We start from the raw sequence: 20,174 nt of genomic DNA on the forward strand, positions 1-20,174 counted from the left end.
GGATGCCAGGAGATTCTGGGGCGCTGGAGAGTAGGAACCACACAAGGTTCGAGCAGCGGCGATCGTTGGGGGCTTCGCTTCGGGGGAGGGACGGACAGAGAGAGTATTGTTTTTGTTGTGTGTGGTTTCTTCGCTTGGTGGGACGACTGGGGTCAGGGCAGAGGGCGGTGTGAGGAGACTGTAGCCTCGGCGGGAATAGAGTTTTCTGTCTCCAGCTCTCGTTGAGCGGAGATCCGGCCCCCCCTCCTCCCTTCCCCCCCGCGCTGTGCTCGAAGTCTATAATCAGCGGAAATTTCGACGTTAATTGCAGCTTTTAGAAAACTCGGGGTCCCTAATTGCTGGAAATTTGCGTCGAGCTATTGACGAGTGAGGGAGAAGCCAGGAGTGAGAAAGGTGCATAAAACGGTTTGAGATCGAGCCTCGACATTTCAGGCAATTAATTGCATCTCAGACCAAAAAAAGAAAAAAGAAAAAGAAAAAAGAAAAGAGAAAGCAAGGATCGGGCAGCAACCTGAATGGAGAGAGGTGGGGAACTAGGAAGGGGCAAGCAGCTTTGCTAGGGCGGGAGGAGAGGGCACCCATCCTTTCTCCGGGGCAGGAGATCTGTTAGCAATTGACAGATTTGGAAGAGAGAAAAAAGGGGGAACCAGATACAAGGGGGGGGGGGAATGGCTTTATGCTTCCCCACCTCTAGCTCAGTGTGCTCCTTAGCCCATTTCCAGAATCTGTCTTTAATTTAGATGTATTTCCTACCTTTCTGTAGAAGCGTGGCGATGAGGGAATTGTTTTTCTTTTTTCCCATTTTGGATTGATATGCGCTCCCCCCCCCCCCCCACACACACCAATCTATCAGCTCCAGTAGTAACAGCCCCAGAATTTCTATATAAGAGGGGCTTAGGAGTGGCAGTGTGGTTAGAAGAGCTTATTGCTACGCTTTTATGGCACTTTCTACAAGCTTGAGAAAATGTCAATTGTTCCCATAAACGAAGGTGGGGGATTGTTATCCGGCAAGCCCCCTCTCCAATTCTTTGGCGCAGCTACTGGCTCCTGGCCCCGGAGACCGGGGTTTAAGTCCTGAGGTTGCGTTTCAGTTCCCTTTGCAGCTCCCTCTCCCCGCCTCCCAGGCGAGCTACAATTACCCACACAACAAAGAGGGGCTCGGGAGAGCCGCCAGCCCTGGTGGCACGTGAGCCGGGCACTGGCGGCCGAGCTGGCCGGAACAGGCCGGGAGGAACGCGAGGCCTGCCCGCCTTTGTCTGTTGCTCTGGCCTTGATGGATTTCTTTTCCAGACCTCTCCACATTTCCCGCCCCTTTTTTGTTGCCTGATAGGGCTGGGCGATCGCTGTGTTCACCCACCTCAGAGTCCTGCCCGCATCCCACCCCACCCCCGTTAACCTTACCCCCCGGCGGTAGCCCACGGTCTAACGCACACGCCCAACCTCGGGGGCGAGAACCAGTGGAGGCGCTGACCTGAGTCCGCACCTGGCCTGGCGCGCCCGGAAGCCACCGAGGCAGAAGGAAGATGGTCGAGGACCCTGCCTGGGAAGAGCGTGCAGCACCTGTCCTGAGAACGCCGTCAGTCGCCCCCCAGCAGCCCAGCTGCGGAGCGGGCATCCTAAGCTGCAAGCGCTTGCCCGGCTCTCTACCGGCTCTCACCCTCCCTTGCAGACACACCCTCTACCCGCCTGCTGGCTCCGTTTCTCTCTCCCTCCAAGCTCTCCCGGGAGGTGGCCTTGCTTGATCCGCACAACCTTTCTCGGCCTCCTGCTCCAGCGACCCCTTCTCCCAGCTCTCCGCCACTTGGTCTCCTGGACCTTCCTTGAGCCAAAGGGGATCCCTCACTTCCTTTCCCCATCTTTCTGTCCCTTTATTTCACTATAACCCCCCAACTCTGAAAGGCAGTGCAGTGGGTCTGAACGCCAATGTCCCAGCTGAGTAACCTTGGAAAATTCGCTTAACCTCTCTGAACCTCAATGTTTTTATTTGTAAAATGAGTATTGAGATTAACACTCTTCTTGTTTCACAGGGTTGTTCTGAGTATTAGTGGAGATGTTGTTTAAAGCAAAAGCACTTTATTGAGTGGAAATAGCTCTTTACCCGCCAGGTATTATTATAAGGGTTTTGCTTTCGCACCGATTTGCTGTCTGAGGCAGGAACTCCATCTGTGACCTGCTGTCTCACTGACGTCGGTCTATTTCTTCTCCCCGCTGGTGCTCTGTTGTGCCTCGGGTTTAATGGATGTCACTCTCCTTATCGCCACCAACATTCGCGCGGGGCTGAAAGGCTGGGCCAGGGTGGGGTGGGGGATGGGAATGATTGGAGGCGCCTTGCTTTGAGAGATACGAAGGGTATTTCACGCTGGGCCCACCACACCAGTTAGAGTGCGGGCGCCACAGGCACCCCCTTGCACCTTCCTGGAAGCCGAACCTCGAGGGCAGCATAGACCCTGAGGAGTTTGAGCCTGGTAATGAAGGAAAACACAGCAGCAGAAATGGTCTGCCATTCGGACCCGGAGGAAAGGCGCCCGATTCCCTTTGCGTTCTCCCGCTCCACACCCGAGACGTCCGAGGGAAGGGTTAATGAGGGGCAGGTTGGGAAGAAGGGGTCGGAGATGAGGACCGGAGGCGCACTATTGTTTCCCGATTCTGGGTCCGACTGAAGAGCAGCCATGCGAGCCCGATCATCTAGTCAAATACTATTTTTCACCCAATTAATTCCTGAACCCTTCCGCGACCCCATTTCATGCCAGTTTATTTTAAGCTGCCACTCGGCTGGAGACCCGCCAAGAAATTATGAGACGTTTTGGTCCCAGATGCCTCTGTGTTCCCTTTCCGGGCTGCTGTGGTCGCCCTTCGAGTCCGCAAGGCGGAGGCCAAGGGACAGGGCCTGGAGGGTGGGTCCTGGGTAAGGAGCGGCCTGGCCCCGTCTTTTGCACGTGGGTTCGGCCCTGTCCCACTCCGATCCTGCCTCCCCAGCTCCCCTGCCAGTGTCGCTTGGAGAGACGGGCGGGTCCCATGGTTCTCGGCCTTCCAGAGACCCCGTTCTATAACTGAAAGTGGGAACAGGAAGGGAGTGTGATGGGCCCTCGAAGGGCACGAGTCTGCCCGTCGGCCCACGGATCTGGCTTCTTGCTCCTTTCACGAAGGAGTTTTTATTGAGGGGCACTGGCGAAAGACCTGCCTCCTCCTCCCCAGAACACATTTGCCCTCGACCCGGTCCCCCACGTTCCGAATCTCACTGATCGCACCTCTTTTGCTTTTTAGCATATGACACCTGGTGCGGCGTGGCCCATGGATGCACCAGAAAACTGGGGCTCAAGATCTGCGGTGAGTGAAAGGGCCCGCTGGGGCCTGGCGGGCCGGCGCAGCTCGCGGGTTTTGAGGGTTTGGGAGAGTGGGGCGCACGCAGAAGGAGATCCAATCTCTTGGGTTTGGCTTTCTAAAGCCCCGACGCCTAACGAGACGCTCCTCTACCTGTCTTAACCCTCCTCCGCCTTTGCTTGACCCGGCCGGGAGGGACCTTTTTTGCTGGAGTCCGGGACTAACCAAGACACGGCGGGACTTCCCCGGTCTATGGCGCGAAAGCGCGAGCACAGCGCCCCCTCGCGGCAGCCGGGCTCTTCTTGCCCGGCGTCCGGGTCGTTCCTACGCTTGCGCTCAAGCTGCAGCCAGAGGGTCTGGTAGAAAAGGTCAACTAGTCTGGTTTTCTTGGAGAGCAGGCCTAAGGCACGGTTTCCGCCTGAGGCGGAGGCTGGCAGGTCGTGCCCCCTACCCCCGCCAAACGTACGTTGACAGTGGCCTCCCCAGTTTGAGAATTTGCTCCGATATGTCATAACGGATTCAGATTTCGTTCTTTCATTCTTTGCCTGCAGCCCCCGGTGGCCTGCCTGGGGGTGGTGTGGGCGGGCGCAGTCCAGAGGGTTTGCGGAGCCTGCCCTTGAAGGAGAGGAGGGTAGGAAAACGGGGCAGGCGGGGGCGTGGGGCCGCAAGAGGAGAAAGGGGGTGTCGGGCACGATTTGCCAAAGAGGAAGAAAAATAGATCTGGGAGCTGGAAAGGAGAAAGAACCTTTCTCCGGAGACGTGATGGTCTGAAATGAAAACGCCCAAGGGCTGTAATTTTTTTTTTTTTTTTTTTGTAAGGGAAAAAGGAGATTTGTTCGAAGGGACACAGCTGAGTGGCTCCGGCTGAACAATGAGGACTTGCTTTCCTTGCTACATTTCACCGTCTAAAATCTCTAACCTTATCGGGCCAGAAAATACGGACGGGCAGGGGGCGGAGGGGCGGGGGAAGATTAACGAGGGGCTTATTAAAGAGCCATCCGTCAGCGGCTGCGCGCGGGAGATAGCGGCGGAACGAGTACGGGGCACGCCCGCCCCAGCCGCGAGCGCGGGCCGGCCACGGCGTGTTCCCCGGGCCTGCTCTTCCAGCTTCTCTGCGTCCGGGGGCCCGAGGAAGGCGGCAGCTGGGGCCGGAGCAGACCGGGGGCATTTAACAGCTTCTGGGAATTACCCTCCCTCCCCCGCTTTGCCGCGCGGCGCCCTCCCTGCGTTTCCGGGGCTCTGTCCCTTTGATCCAACAAGCAGCATTCTCGGTGAGCAAGCGTTGCTCGACTAGACCCAGCCATCTTCCAGGGAAAGCCCAGCCCTGCCGCGCGGGGCGGCCCCGGGTTTGACCCTCTCCCCAGCACGCGAGGCCCGCGGGGCTAGGCCCGGGCCGCGTCCGCGCGCGGGGGCAGCTGGCCGCAGCCGAGCTTTGTTCTATAAATAGCCCCCTCCCCCCGCTGCCATTCCCGGCTTAATGGCCCGTTTCGCGCCGGGTCCCTTCGGCGGCCGCGGCGCTCAGCTTCTGCAGCCGTCATTGTCATGCAGCCGGGCAAGCAGAACTGAACGAGCCCTGGGCGCCCGCCGCGGTCGCGGGGAGGGCGGGGGAGACTTGGGATGAGCGTGGCCTTCCCTCGGTCCTGCGCCTGCCTGGCGGGCAGCCTTCGTCCACCCGCATTCCCTGCGTCCGTCCTCGCGCCCCAGGCCTTGCCCTCTACGCCCCCCTCTCCGAGTCGGGGGAAGAAAAGGTCTAACTGCCCCCTTCGGGAGACACACCTGAAACGTCTCTAAAGAGTAACTGGGCAAGAAAGAGTTGAGCTTCCTTGGGTCCGAAAATAGGAGTCCCCGAGTTTGCATCAGTTTAGCCTGAGGAAGGACTCTGGAACATTTGGAGGTGACCATCCCCAGAGAGTTTCTCCTTTGTTTCTAAACACACACGTACCCCGACACTAATTTCAGAGAAGTCGCAACCTGTTTGACAGGAGGAGAGGCCTGGTAGTCTGTTGAGGGGAAATTGCCTTCTGCTACTAGGCAAGCTTTGGGGGCGGCGCGTGAGGAGGCTTCACGTTAGGTTTGATTCTGAAAGGAAACAAAACCCCAGGCAGATTTAGTTTCCATACTTTGGGCCAACTCTGGCTGTCCAAAGTGAAGTCTTCCGTGTTGACCTAAATCTACAGCCTTCCCACCTCGCCCACACACAGACACCCCAGCTCCCTTCCCCCCAGACATTCACCAGCCTGGATGCTGCCTTCTTGGCACTACCCAGGTTGGTTTGACCTTTCACATTAGGACGGGGTAAGAATTAATGGTCCTCTTCCAACCTCCAAATCCCCATTGCCCTGGGTGACTCCCCTTAACATCTTCAGTGCCTTGCCAAGATTCAACTCCCACCCCCTCTCCAACCTCCCTTCCTTGGAAGCTAGGGACTAAAGCTGCAAGGAAGGCCCTGGGTCTCACCGGTGATGCCAGAATCCTCTGGGAAAATAATCAGGTAGAGAAAACCCAGGGTCTGCCAAGATGTAGAGTGGGGTAGCTACAGGCATGGTGGTATGACTTAAATAGAACGCGATGCAGGAAGCCCAAAGTTTGGGCTCTGGGTTCTGCTAACTTCTCACTGTGTCCTTGGCCCTCCATCACTTATGTACGCAGAGTTCTAAAACTGGCTACCAGTTACAGCCTCCGAGCTGGTTTACTTAGCCCATGAGATGTGGGTGTGTTTAATTTTGTGTCAGCTTTTTTTTTTTTTAGGTTTATTTATTTTGAGAGAGCATGAGCAGGGGAGGGGGCAGAGAGGAAGGGAGAGAGAGAGTGAGAGAGAGAGAATCCGAAGCAGGCTCTGAGCTGCCAGCTGCAGCCTGATGTGGGGCTCAAACCCATGAACCGTGAGATCACAACCTGAGCTAAAACCAAGAGTCAGTCACTTTAACAGACTGAGCCACCCAGATGCCCCCATGCAACTTTTAAACAATGAAAGACTTCGAATATTCTGTATTTCTGGCTTCTCTTGAAGTAAAAAAAGGTGGGACGGGAGAGACCTGGCAAGGTCAGCCCATAAAAATTAGAAAAAGAGCTCCTTTCTCTAGGTAGATGCAATTCCATGCTACAGCTTGGTCAGCAGAGCAGGGGGGGATGGGCTTCAACCCCCACTTACCCCTTGGCCATGTGCCCTTATGCCATGCACAGCTCACAGACACATTTGGAAACAACTGGCTCAAGTCGAGTGCTTTCTGGCTCCCTACACTCTTTCCCCACTCAGTGGGCCCCCAAGGCCTTTGAGTTTAGGGGTAGGGGTAAGGAATCAGCCTCAGGATCTCCTCACTGCCCAGAGGAGGAGTCATGACAGGGTTCACCTCCTGCTCCTGTTCTCCCCTTGAAGCTAGCTAGAGTGCTGCAAGCTTGCCTCTGGTTTTCTCTTTGCCTCTCAGGAATGTTGAGCTGGATTACCAGTCACTCACAGGCTTGAACTAGGTTCTCACGGGTGGTATGCAGAGCAAGAGAGAATACAGTCTGCTTCAGTGTCAGGGACCCCCGCTTCCAGGACCCCTTGCTAGCCAGGGAAGTTGCCAAAGCACTGACTTCAATGTCACCCTCCACCTGGTCATCCTTGGAGAAGCATACATGTCTTTCCAGAGCCTCTCAGAGCCATGAGAGGTCTGGATCATTTACCTTTTGTGAGGCTCCCAATGTCTTAGAAAACAAATACCTGCCAAGAAATTGTTATTCTGATAGCAATATGCAGTAAGAATTTATATAGCAAATTAATGGCTTTAAACACAATTTATAATGCAATGTAAGTGTGCTATTCGTAAGTACAGGATTGATAGGAAACATTGATTCCTAGTGCACTCCAGGAAGTGTGGCCCAAGGATGAGATGCAGATTTAAAGTTGTGTCATAATTGTCATCTCTCAATACTATCAGGAGATGTCTGGGAATGCCTGCCTTGGAGATAACATCCCAAGCCTACATCAAGGTCATAGGTCCTGCAGCTGCCCAGAGGAAAGACGTTTCTAAGGGGTTTCACAAGGTAGAGACTTATGGCTTTCCCAAGGAGTGAGTCAGAGCCAACCAGAGGTCAGAGACCTAAAGAGTAAGAGTTCACCCAGTAGGACCTCATTTCCACTACGCCACATGGTTGGTCTTTTTAGCCTGGCAAATTCCATAGCTCGCTGTTCCAGGAGCAGGTGAGCAGTCTTGGAATTCACGGGCCAAGTGCTCCTGCATCCCTGTGGCAAATGAGTGCTGGCTCCAGGTTTTGGACTCTGGGGGTTGTAGGGGAAATTCAGAAAGTAGGGGAAGAGGAGAGGGAAAGGAGACAACCCCCATCTTTACATCCAACTGTGGAGCTTTATTATAGTGTCCTAGCCCTCTCCTGATGTCCTTTGGGGCTCTAGCAATAAGTTTACAAGGTGAGTGCTGGGAACAATGAACGGCCTGCTGCCTATTCTTCCCTCCAAAAATAGCCCCCCTCTCCTGTGTGTGGGAGGATTCCAATCACTGCAGCCTTCCCCCTGCATCCCTCCTTATTCCACCCCTCGCCACTGAATTGCAGTCCTGGGGAAGTAAAGCCGCATCCCCCAGATTAACTTGTCTCTCCTTGAACCTCCTGGGACTTTCCGCCAAGCCTGCCTTATGATGTGCATGACTCCCCGAGGATCTTGGTACCTACAAAGACAGCTTTGGAGTCACCAAGAAGCTTAGAACGTTCTTCCTCTTTTCTGTGTGTTGCATTTGGGGCTAACATTGAGGCAAGGTTGGAGGAGATGCTGAGGGAAGGAGTGGGTCTGCAGGTCCCCAGCCCCAGAAGGAATGGGTGTAGATACTGAGGGAAAGAGGGTGCTCCTCCTTGGCAGAGTGTCCCGCTCTTTTGCCTCAACCTGCTTCTCTGTTGGCCACTGGTGCTTGTGCTGCTCACCTCAGATGGGAGAGATTTCTCCTCCTTCTGAGGAGCAGAGGTGAGGTGCTCTGAGTCCCACCCTGGGCTCGGAATTCAGTCTGTTCAGTTCTAGGATGGCTTTCTAGCTTTACTCCAATGTTGGTCACCATCTGCCAAACTGTAAGTTTGTGGAGGGTGGGAGATCTGTCTCATTTATCTCTATCTATCCCCTATCTTAGATGCTTAGCAAAGTGCTTTTCCACAATAGATGCTCAGTAAGGGGGGCGCCTGGGTGGCTCAGTTGGTTAAGTGTCTGACTGCAGCTCAGGCATGATCTCGCACTTTCTGAGTTCGAGCCCTGTGTTGGGCTCTGTGCTGACAGCTCAGAGCCTGGAGCCTGCTTCGGATTCTGTGTGTCCCTCTCTTTCTGCCCCTCTCCTGCTCACACTCTGTCTCTCTCTGTCTCTCTCAAAAATAAACATTAAGAAAAGATACGTGCTCAGTAAGTATTTATAGAATTAAATGTTGGCACACATAAGGTCTTAGGCTTCCTTGTCTCTTTCCCCAGTACTTTTATTCAAGGAGAGGGGGTGGGGTGGAGACAGCTGCATGTCATGTTTGGGTCAGAAAAATTATACTTACATTCAACCCTGTGAGCATTACCTGGTGCCTGAGGAAAGCATGTTCCCTAACCCCTAGTGCTGGTCCTCCCTGACTCCTCCCTCTGCTGGTCCTCACCTCCTCCTTCCTCTGGTTGCACCTCCCATAAACCCAGTGCCGGCAGCATCCTCTCCGATTGTGTCCTTCCCCTTAAAACCCCATCCCGGGGCTAGTTACTGGAGTGGAAGCTGTCCAATCGACTTAATTCTGAGTTCAGTGTCATGTTCAGAGAGGAGGATGGGCTTTGCTTACTGTTTTCCTCTCTTGCATGACTGGGTCTGTGCCACTGATGACACTTGGCATTGCCCCTTCCCCGCCTGGAGGCCAGCAGTGCCAAAGCCCTTATATATAAAATGCAGATACTCTGCTTCTTCTCACGAGAAGCAAGAACCCTGCTTGGAGAGCAGATCTGGCCTGGCAGCTGACCCTCCAAGGCTGGGAATTTAGTGCATTCCCTCTGACCCGGCATCTTGTGCTACAGGCTTCCTGCAAAGGACCAACAGCCTGGAAGAGAAGAGCCGGCTTGTGAGCGCCTTCAAGGAGAGGCAGTCCTCCAAAAACCTGCTTTCCTGTGAAAACAGTGACAGGGATGGACGCTTCCGGCGCACGGAGACGGACTTCTCCAACCTGTTTGCTCGAGGTAGTCCCCACCCTCCTACCCTCTCCATGCCCCCCAACCCTCACCAGTCCTATCCAGTGGGTGCCTTGAGTTTCTTGACTTTTTCCTGTAATTATACTTCTGTTATCAAAAATGTCATTACTTTTTCTGAACTGTCAGGAAACTACTTTTCCAATATTTGAACGAATATACTCCCTCCTTCCCTACTGCCCAGGACTTCATCGTTGTGGATCCTGGATGAGGGCAGTCAATAAAAACAGTCAACTCTGAAGACACTTGCAGGGGCAAATATGGTTTCATAGAATCTCTGAATGTGAAGAAATCGTACATATAAGAAAATCCAGTGATTCCCATGGTAGCAGTTATCCTTCAGGGTTGGCAGCAACAAGAAAATCACTCTGTGGGAAGCTGTGTGGCTGGGCCTAAAGACCAAGTGCTGTTCTGAAACTCCTTTTCCTTTTGGAGATCTTTCACTAATTACTGCTGTCCCCACAACTCTGGTCTCAGGAGGGTTTTCTCAGCCTCTCCTAAAACAGCTTGAGGGTAAACCTGCCCCCTTCCATTAACTCCCCACAGGCCATAGAGGCCAGACCCAAACAGTCAATAGGACTTCACTGAACCTCAGAGATAATCGAGCCTCATTGATACAGAGCCTCATGTACAGCCAATCAGCTCTTGCGCTATGGCTGACAACTGCAGCTGGGCCCCCTACAGTTTTCCTCCCTGCTTAACCCAGCCTGACTCTGCCTCCCACAGGCTAGAACCCAAAATCACCCCCAGATATCCCAAAGTCCAAGCTCAAAGGATGAGGTCAAGAGGGAGAGAGATGGGAGTTCCCTCTCCCACTTTTCTGAGCCCATCTTCTAGCTCTAGTTTTCTATCCAAGGACACTACAGCGGACCATTCTGTTCAGGGGAGGACCTCAGCCTCTGCCCACAGAGCCCTCACCCTCTGCCGTCAATGATCAAGCATATCATAATGCCCAACCAAAAAGCCAGTGTCTTAAACAGATGTAGAGGGACACACCTGGTCCCAGGGGAGCAAGACAGAGGCTCCTTCCATCACATACCTGACGGGCACTCAGTCAGCCTGCAAGTGGACCATAGTAGGAGTAGGCTGCTCATGGCTTCTCAAAGCACTCCATTCCACTTACGAGCAGCCTAACTCTCAGACAGTCTGTAAACCTTCAGAAAGTCTATGCACAACTTCTGTATATAGACATATGTGCATTTTTCTGGGGAGACGGCACATCAGATTCTCAATGTGTATACATAACCTGGAATATACCAGGTCTGTAAAGCTGTTGTGGCTGATATTAGGGATGTCTGGACTAAGGCAATTCAGACATGAGCCAGGCGATAACCCCTTGTTGGTTTTCCCCCTCAGATCTGCTTCCGGCTAAGAATGGGGAAGAGCAAACTGTGCAGTTCCTACTGGAGGTGGTAGACATACTCCTCAACTATGTCCGCAAGACATTTGATCGCTCCACCAAGGTGCTGGACTTCCATCACCCGCACCAGCTGCTGGAAGGCATGGAGGGCTTCAACTTGGAGCTCTCTGACCACCCTGAGTCCCTGGAACAGATCTTGGTTGACTGCAGAGACACCCTGAAGTATGGGGTTCGTACAGGTAAGAGTGAGAGCCAGGCGGATGTGCAGCGGGAAATTCGCTCCCCATTGCACCCTTGCCAGTTGAGGACAGCAAACTCATGTTCAAGGTGAAGCACAAACTCTGATGAGGGAAAGCAGCAACATGTTCAGCGACCACAGAACGACCTTGGACAGTGGCAGTGGGTGGAAGGCCTAAGTCTGGCAAAAGCTCATCATCATTTTTTGTTGTAAATATAAATTAAGAAGTACAAACTCGTGGTGCTATTTCAAGTTCTGTAAAAAGAGTTTTCATTCTGGGTTTTAGGCTCTTCCTAACCTAAAAAGAGGAGAATGACCCGTCCCCTGCTTCTTTTCTCTCCTCCATTTCATGCCTATTTCATTCTGATAAATCTTACCCTTGCCTGCCCCTAAATCGGGGGAGAATTGGGCCCATTTCCCTCCCTTTCTGTATTAGTTTTCTAGGGCTGCCATAGTAAATTACCACAAGCCAGGTGACTCAAAACAAGAGGAATCTATTCTCTCACAGTTCTAGAGGTTTAGAAGTTTGAAATTTAGGTGTGCAGGGCCATGCCCTCTTAGAAGATTCTTAGGCTCTGTCCTTACCTCTTCCGGCTTCTGGTGGATGAGGGCATCCTTGGCTTGTAGATGCATCACTCCGGTCCCTGCCTCCACCTTCACATGGCATTCTCCCTGCGAATGTGTCCACAGTTTTCTCTTTTTTTTTTTTTTAAGTTTACTTATTTATATTTAGAGAGAAAGTGTGAGTTGGAGAGGGACAGAGAGTGAGAGAGAGAGAGAGAGAGAGAGAGAGAGAGAGAGAGAGACTGACTCCCAAGCAGGCTCCATGGCGTAGGTGCAGAGCCCGACACAGGGCCTGAACCCATGCCCATGAGATCAGACCTAAGCCAAAACCAAGAGTCGGATGCTTAACTGACTGAGCCACCCAAGTGTCCCCAAAGTTTTCTCTTCTTATAAGGACACCAATCTTTGGATTAGGCCTACTCCACTCCATTATGGCCTCATCTTAATTTGATTACATCTGCAAAGACCGTCTTTCCAAATAAGGTCGTATTCACAGGAACCAGGGACTAAGACTTGATCATATATTTTTGAGGGACACAGTTCAACCCACAACCCCTTCTGGTCTCTAGGCAAAAATGTCACACACATACACACCATTTGCACCTTACTCTAACCTCTGGAGTTTAGACAATCTGAGTCATTAAATCCTATTTCTAATAGGAGGCCTTTGAGGATGCCCTCTTGCCTCTTGTTTCATGTTATAGAAACCCTCTCTAGTCAATGGTCCTGGCCAAAGTGGTTACTTCCCAGGTGCTTCAAGTTGAAGGACTTTTTGGATCTCTGACTGGCTGTTTCTAAGTCTACGAGTGGAGCAATGGTTTCTCCTTCCTGCTGTTTCCCCCCCACAGCAGCTTGGCTTTCCCGAGTTCTTGGGCAGACAGATCTACAGGAAGTGGCAGTTCGTGGCATAGTTGCCACCACAGGGGAGCCCCTGGTAGCCCCTTGTTCTTTTTATTCTTTCTCCCTCTCCTCTCCTTTGTTATCCCTCTCACTCCTCCTAGTCACTTGAAGATAGATTTAAGGCCAAGACTAGGGAGGTTGGGGGTGATAGAGCTGAGTGCGACTATCGTGTGTCAAAAACCAAGTGTTGGAATGAAATAGGCTGGCCAAAGAAGCATTTTTAAATAAGGAATCCCAAACAGCTTTTGAGGTGTGCCAAGACCACTGAAACGAGTGTGGCTGCCTTGAATAACTGCAGGACAGACAAGACTTAATTATGTTATAAAGTCTTTGTTTGATTTTTATTTTTTATTTTTTTTTTCAACGTTTATTTATTTTTGGGACAGAGAGAGACAGAACATGAACGGGAGAGGGGCAGAGAGAGAGGGAGACACAGAATCGGAAACAGGCTCCAGGCTCTGAGCCATCAGCCCAGAGCCCGACGCGGGGCTCGAACTCCCGGACCGCGAGATCGTGACCTGGCTGAAGTCGGACGCTTAACCGACTGCGCCACCCAGGAGCCCCTGTTGGATTTTTAAAGAAAAACCTGCTCATCAGTTTAGTTGCGGCTCACCTTGGTCTGATGGCTAACCTATCCCTGATGGAGATCAAGTAGTGTTATGTAGCCAGACAAAAAAGAGTCAGGATTCTCCATGTGTGTTTTAGCTGGACTTGCTTTAGTCCAGTGTTTTTTATTTTGTCAAGTCACTCTCCACACACTTTCTCAGACAGGTGAGACCATGTGCTTTTATCACCAAAGCTCAGAGTAGTGTTGTCCCTCAAAGAAAAATTGATTTGTCATAATCGCAGCTCATATTGCCTCCAAAACTGAAACATCACATGGTCATAGAAGCATGGACTCTTATTAGACCAGTGTATGACTCTACTTAGATATTTAGCCTGCAGCCCTTCACCCCTGTTCCTCCGAGCAGCTTCTGGGAGCAGATATTTGCGTTTATAGAGTTTGTAATCTCTCAGGCAGTGTGAAACCTGTATCTCAAGGTGTTGACCCTGGGAAAGTATACTATTGCTGCCAGACGAAAATACAGCTCCTGGTGGCTGATCTGTAATTTGGATATAGATCAGAGTGATAGGGTAAACCCCACAGGTAGCTACACACAGTGGAAGGTGTTTTTTTAAGGATATTAATAGTCAGCCAAAATAATAAATTGGGTTTTAATAAAGTGAAAACAGACTGATCTGGGTGCAGTTTGTAAAGAGATGATATTGGTATTGGAAATTTCTTTACAAATTAACAATCTCTGGGGATGCCCAGGTGGCTCAGTCGGTTGAGCGTCCGACTTCAGCTCAGGTCATTATCTCATAGTTCATGGGTTCGAGCCCCGCATTGAGCTCTTTGCTGACAGTTCAGAGCCTGGAGCCTGCTTCGGATTCTGTGTCTCCCTCTCTCTCTGCCCCTCCCCCACTTTCTCTCTCTCAAGAATAAATAAACATTACGAAAAATTAAAAACAAACAAAACCCCCCACAAATTAACAATCTCTGAAAAAGGAACTAGTATATATAGATTCTCTGTGACCTGAGACAGAGACTGGTCAGCCCACAGTCACGGTAGATATACCAACTTCCTTGGTTTTTCTTTTTTAACTTTTTATTATGGAAAAGTTTAAACTTTTCCAAAAGTAGAATAGTACAATCAACCCTGTATACCCAACACTTTTATCAACTCCTGACAACTTTGTTTCACCTATTACCCTCCCTTCTCTATTATATGGAAGCAAATCTCAAAGATATTATTTCATCCATAAATATTCTTCATTCTCAAGAACTCTTTAAAAAATAAATAACCACAAGAGGCGCCTGGGTGGCTCAGTCAGTTAAGTATCTGGCTTTTGATTTTGGCTCAGTTCGTGATTTCATGGTTCATGGGATCAAACCCTATGTGGGGCTCCGTGCTGACAGCACGGAGCCTGCACGGGATTCTCTCTCTCTCTCTCTCTCTCTCTCTCTCTGTCTCTCTCTCTCCCCCTGTCTCTCTGCCCCTCCCCAGCTCATGCATTCTCTCTCTCTCAAATAAACGTTACAAAAAATAACCATAATATCATTGTTAGATCAAAAGTCCAAAATTTACAGTTCCTTAATATCAAATATTCAGTCAATGTTTAAATTTTCAATGGTCTCATGAATTTTGTAATTCATAAATTATAATTTTATAATTCATCCCCCACATTGCAATTGCTCGATGTGTCTCTTAATAAATTTCCCCCTCCATTTTTTATTCATTGAAACACTTTGAAAAATAACTTTCTCCCCCTACCTGACTTTAGGCCATGTGCTGCTTAGTACCACATTTATCATCTGTTACTTCATTGAATATGGAGAATTGAAATTGAAGTTGAAAATAGGTCATTTTACTACTTGATAGAAATTTGGAGGCAGAATGCTGTAGTCATAAAAGTAAGATTTTAGACAATTTTGTTTCCTTTGTATATTCAACGGACAAAGAGATACTGGTTCACATTTTTTCTATAGAATTTTTTAAATGTTTATTTATTTTTGAGATAGACTGCAAGTGGGGGAGGGGCAGAGAGAGAGGGAGACACAGAATCCAAAGCAGGCTCCTGGTTCTGAGCTGTCAGCACAGAGCCCAACTCGGGGCTTGAACTCATGAGCTGTGAGATCATGACCTGAGGCAGAGTTAGACACTTAACTAACTGAGCCACCCAGGCACCCCAATATGGTTTCACTTTTATTTGAGGACATTTGTGTTAGTCCATCTATCATTGTCCATCTTTTGTGTCTGCCATAGAGATGGCTTGTTTTGATACATTGTCAAAAAGTGCGATTGCATTTATTTATGATAAATTATATATACATATATATATATATTCAGTCTTGAAATGTTTATTGTTGAAAGTTTTCAAATGGATATTGCATGTTTTTTAGTGGATATCAACAAAATTTGTTATGTTGCAGGAGATCTCATAGATTCTGCTGGCACTGAGCAAAGTGGAATCATTTTTTAGAGTAATCTGCATAAATATCTGGAATCTGGCCCCATACTTACACTAAGCTTACTGTTTATGCTTCTTTCATTTTTTTCCCCCTGAAGATCAGTATTATTTTTTGAGGACTGTTGAGATTCAGAGATTGGTGTATTCTGATATAAGAAGTCATGGTCTGGATATTCTAAATGAGTTGCCATCACATGTAAGGAAGAATAGACATTTTCAGAGAGGGGTCTCAGACCAGGAACATTCAAACACCAACTCTCTGACAGTTATTTCAGAGGCAAAAGCAATTTCTACTGGAAGCACAGCAGTCAGCATCTCTCTCTAATACCAGTTCTCTGTCACACACCCCTAGATAATCTATTGCATTGACACCTTCGTGACAGCCTAGCCAAGCCTGCTGATGTGGGATTGAGTTTTCCTGTGAATGCCAAGTTGGCCAAAACTTGGCAACAATCCTGAATTTGCTGAGAACAAAGCCTGTTAAAGCATACTTCGTGTTATAACCGGTTTTAAGGTTATATAGTAATAACAATTATTTTACCAACAACTTGATGAGTGAACGAAGCTATATTTGCCTCTGTTTCACAGAGGAGATGCCAGGTTGTTTCAGCAATAAGTTTGGTTTAATGGTCACCTGACTACATATGGACAAAAACACACTAATGCTTGACATCATATTTGAGTGACATAGAGACCCAGAGACATCGGCACCAGAGCTCGCACCTTCCCTGGGCTTGGTTTGGGCCACAGAGTCACAAATCCTCTCTGAGTCCCGAAGGCTGTCCTCCATCAGTAAATGTTGATTTGGAGTTAAATCCTTGGGATGTTCAATTGAAACATTTATGGATAAAATCAGGACCAATCTATCCAGATTTGTAATTAAAAAAATCATTATGACAGAGAAGTTCGTCTGAAAATCAACAAATTAGATACTGGAAAGCTTATTAGTTTCATGACATAGGATTTTTTTTTTTTTTTTTAACTTCAAAAGCATTCTGCTTCAGGGGCATCTGGGTGGCTCAGTTGGTTAAGCATCTGACTTCAGCTCCGTTCATGATTTCACGGTTGGTGGGTTTGAGTCGCGTCAGGCTCCATGCTGACAGCTCAAAGCCTGGAGACTCCTTCGGGTTCTATGTCTGCCCCTCTCTCTCTCTCTCTCTCTCTCAAATAAATTAACATTAAAATTTTTTTTAAGGATTCAGCTTCAGAAACATAAGTTTTGGGAACATCCTTGATGCTAAAGGTTGGAATAGGGTAGGTCAATCTGCCCTCCCTTCCCCCATATCCTTGGGAAGTCCTGTTAGACTCTTGGGATAAAGAGCCCATCAGTGTGGCCAGCCTTTGCTTGGAAGATAGCTTGAAAAATCTATGTTTGCCTTGATGCTTGCCTGTTACTCATTTCTCCAGGTCACCCTCGATTTTTCAACCAGCTCTCCACTGGACTGGATATCATTGGTTTAGCTGGCGAATGGCTGACATCAACTGCCAATACCAATATGTAAGTTCCGCATATTATTTTCATGTAAGCAACCAAGATGTGTGATTATGGCTTGTTGCTTTAAAAGCCCACTTCCAATGGTTCTATAATAATGTTATTACAGTTACCTTAGTCATCTTTTCTCTTAAAATCTTTTAAGTTTATATTAGACTAAGAGAATCCATGTCTCTTAAAGATGCATCTAAAGAGGTCACATTTTGGAGTATGATCTTGGTCTGTTTTCCCACCTAAGTACATTGGTCCTCATCACTTAGGGCATATTTCCTTCACAGTTAAAGCTGCCAGAAAGCCACAAACTAGTTTGACCCACCTACTGCTTACCTAAAAGTTCTAGAACAAAATTCAGCTGGTAGTGATATATCTTCCTTTCAGAATAACTCATTGCTTTTCTGAATTTGACATTTTTTTCTGTACTTGAGTTGGCAAAACCTTCATTTGTTTCCAGTTTCCTATAAATTTATATGAAACTGACTCTAAGGCCCTGGAGGTGCAAGGATTTCCTGGGTAGTCTTCTTGCAATCCCCCCCACAGACTCCTTTATATATATACTCCCTCTTTGGAGACAAGGACAGGTTACGAATTGATGGAGGGTTGTTATAGCCTACTGAGTACTGTCTTTTCTCTGAGCCCTATGATCATGTTTTACCACTATCTATACACCCAGCCCATGGCACCACATTCTATTAAAATATCCAGAGGAAAATAATAAAACAAGTTTCTAACAATAATTTTTAAAATAACCATAGAAGAATTACATTAGTCACCGTGGAAATATTTAGAAAATAACCACCCACTTTCTAAGTTCATGGTGAAGTAGATTTGAAAAATGAATATAAGTGAAAGGGTGATATTGTTTAAGATGAGAAATTCCATTTGACATCAAGATAGAATGTAAGTTATTAAAGTTCGAGATATTCTATTTTTCTTCAACAAATTCCTACTTGCCACAAAACCTGAGGAGGCACTTTAAAATTATCTGTTGATACATGTGTGTTCCAAAGCTATTTAATGCTGTGACTCAAAATATTTAACTACATTCAGAAAAGTTTTTATTAATTAAGGATTCCTGCGTTGTTTGCTAATTTAAAACAGCAGTGACCGATTTTTAAAAGCAAACGTGACAAGTGAGGTTTTTAGTGCTAAAAGGCACAGGAGATTAAATTGATTGAAAACAAAAATGATTTTCATGCTCCCTGTTTGCAAGTCATGGTCAACGTCACAGAGTGTGTATGTTGGAGCACACAGAGTGTGTTATGAAGAGACAAGAGGAATTGGGATCAAAGATACAATTGCTTGTTTGGCCTCCTCTAACAAAAAAACACTCGCCTTTGCAACCTTTACTGTGGTATGATTTGTGAGATACAAATATATCAGCAAGCCCAGACATCATGATGTACTAATTATAACTTGAAAAAAGACACTAATGCTTAATTGGAACATCTCATACTAAGGAACAATTTTAAATTAGGAAGTATAACTTTAAAAAAAAAAACTTAACTATTTGGAAAATAAATGAGAAAAATAGAATAGGTAGAAAAATAGAATAGGTAGAAAGGTATATATCCTTTAAGGCCCAAATACTCATATTAACACAGGCACTGAATTCACCCAGCATCTTTAAGTGTGTATCCTGTAGGCTTCTCAGCTGCAATTTCCTAACATATATGGCCCATCTCAAGGTAAATTAAAGGAACTCGCTCTTTTGTGAGTTCATGACCAGATAGTCTCCTAAAAGGCTTTTCTTCAACCAAAGAGATCTCACAAATTCTCCTTTTTGTGTGTCCATAAAATCAAGTCTCTTACTCTTTCCTTACCTCAGCTCAGCCATGAAACACTAAAATATGTCCCAGCCATCTGAGGTCAAGGCCAGTCCAACTAAATGGCACATAGTAATTGCAGCTGTACTGAACACAATGGATATTTATAAAATATGATCCGATTCCAACAGATCGATAGAGAAGGTTATTTAACATAGTGAAATAGTTTCTGTCAGTTCTAGAGACAAGGCATTGTCTGAAGAAGTAATAACTATTATCTAGAAATTGTTCTAAGTCAGTTCCCCCGGAAGATCATGAAATGTGGTAGCGCTGTCAGGAGCTTATGCAGAAATTTGCTCCCTTGAGACAGTTCCTTCTCCAGCTGGGGACAGTGTTCAAAATAAACCTGGGAAAGAATGGCAAAGGGATTTTTCTTTGGCAGAGTAGGCAAAATTAGTGACACACTCATTTTGTTGGCCTGCTCTATCATTGCATTTGGGTGGCACTGGTAATAGAAAGTAATGATTATATTCCTCAATATAGTCTTTCAGAAAGAACTATGTGGTCTCCTAATTTGAGTGGCAAAGCGTAAGGTATCTGACTGTTCACAGAAAATAGAACATTTACGTTCATGCGTTTACACCTACCTGCCTGTGCATGTAGCTTTGAGATCTGTTCTCCGAGCAAGGACCCAATGAAGATCCAAGGAAAACTTCACAAATGTGTAGTTGTCCATGGCACGTCCAGCTCTTTTCTTCCAAAACAGGGCCACCGAGCACAACTCTGCACGCTGAGCAGTGCCCAAGTGCAAACAGCAGCCTTCCCTCATGCACCTGACGACAATCCGTAATCTTAATGGCAAGATCTATCACAGCCCCTTGTTACGAGGTTATGGTTTCAAGTATCTAGTGCTTTATTTTCATAGAAATTACGCAGGAGAAATTTTCTGTGGCAGTTATCAGTCATTTTATACTGCTAGGCAAGTTGTTAGAGAGGAACCTGCAGTAAGCAGTTCTCATTCATCACAGAAAAGCAGCTGGGAAGTAAAAGACGGAATTCTGACTCCGAAATATACTGAGATCTTAAAGCAAATCACTGAATTTCTCTGAGACTCAGTTCCTTCTTCAGAAAATGGGAGATAATAATATCCATCCTACAGAGTGGTTCTGAAGACTGGAAAGGCACCAGTCTTAAGTGCCTGTTGTATGCAAGGTGCAGTGAACACGCCTAGGAGAGGCAGCCACTACACAGGCCACCGTTGCCATTTGAGATGCCTCCCAGCTCTTTTGTTTCTGTCTCTCATCATCTCTGGACACCAGAGGGGCTCTCTAAGCTTCCTC

General features: G+C 47.9%; 1 protein-coding gene across 4 annotated transcripts in view; it reads left to right on the plus strand.

Annotated features, from left to right (window-relative positions):
- Positions 1-20,174, plus strand: part of GAD1 (glutamate decarboxylase 1) — a 42,549-nt gene that overhangs the window by 2,100 nt on the left and 20,275 nt on the right. For 3 of the 4 annotated variants that reach the window (XM_045480161.1, XM_045480163.1, XM_045480162.1), the window contains exons 3-6: positions 3,265-3,327; positions 9,338-9,496; positions 10,862-11,104; positions 16,987-17,077. In XM_045480161.1, the coding sequence (XP_045336117.1) occupies positions 3,265-3,327; positions 9,338-9,496; positions 10,862-11,104; positions 16,987-17,077 (556 nt within the window). Of the gene's footprint in view, positions 1-2,778; positions 2,906-3,264; positions 3,328-9,337; positions 9,497-10,861; positions 11,105-16,986; positions 17,078-20,174 lie in introns of those variants that run through there. The other variant, XM_045480160.1, reaches the window with a different exon arrangement.

This window comes from Leopardus geoffroyi, chromosome C1 (genome assembly GCF_018350155.1).
Source record: "Leopardus geoffroyi isolate Oge1 chromosome C1, O.geoffroyi_Oge1_pat1.0, whole genome shotgun sequence".
In the NCBI taxonomy this organism is placed as follows: Eukaryota; Metazoa; Chordata; class Mammalia; order Carnivora; family Felidae; genus Leopardus; species Leopardus geoffroyi.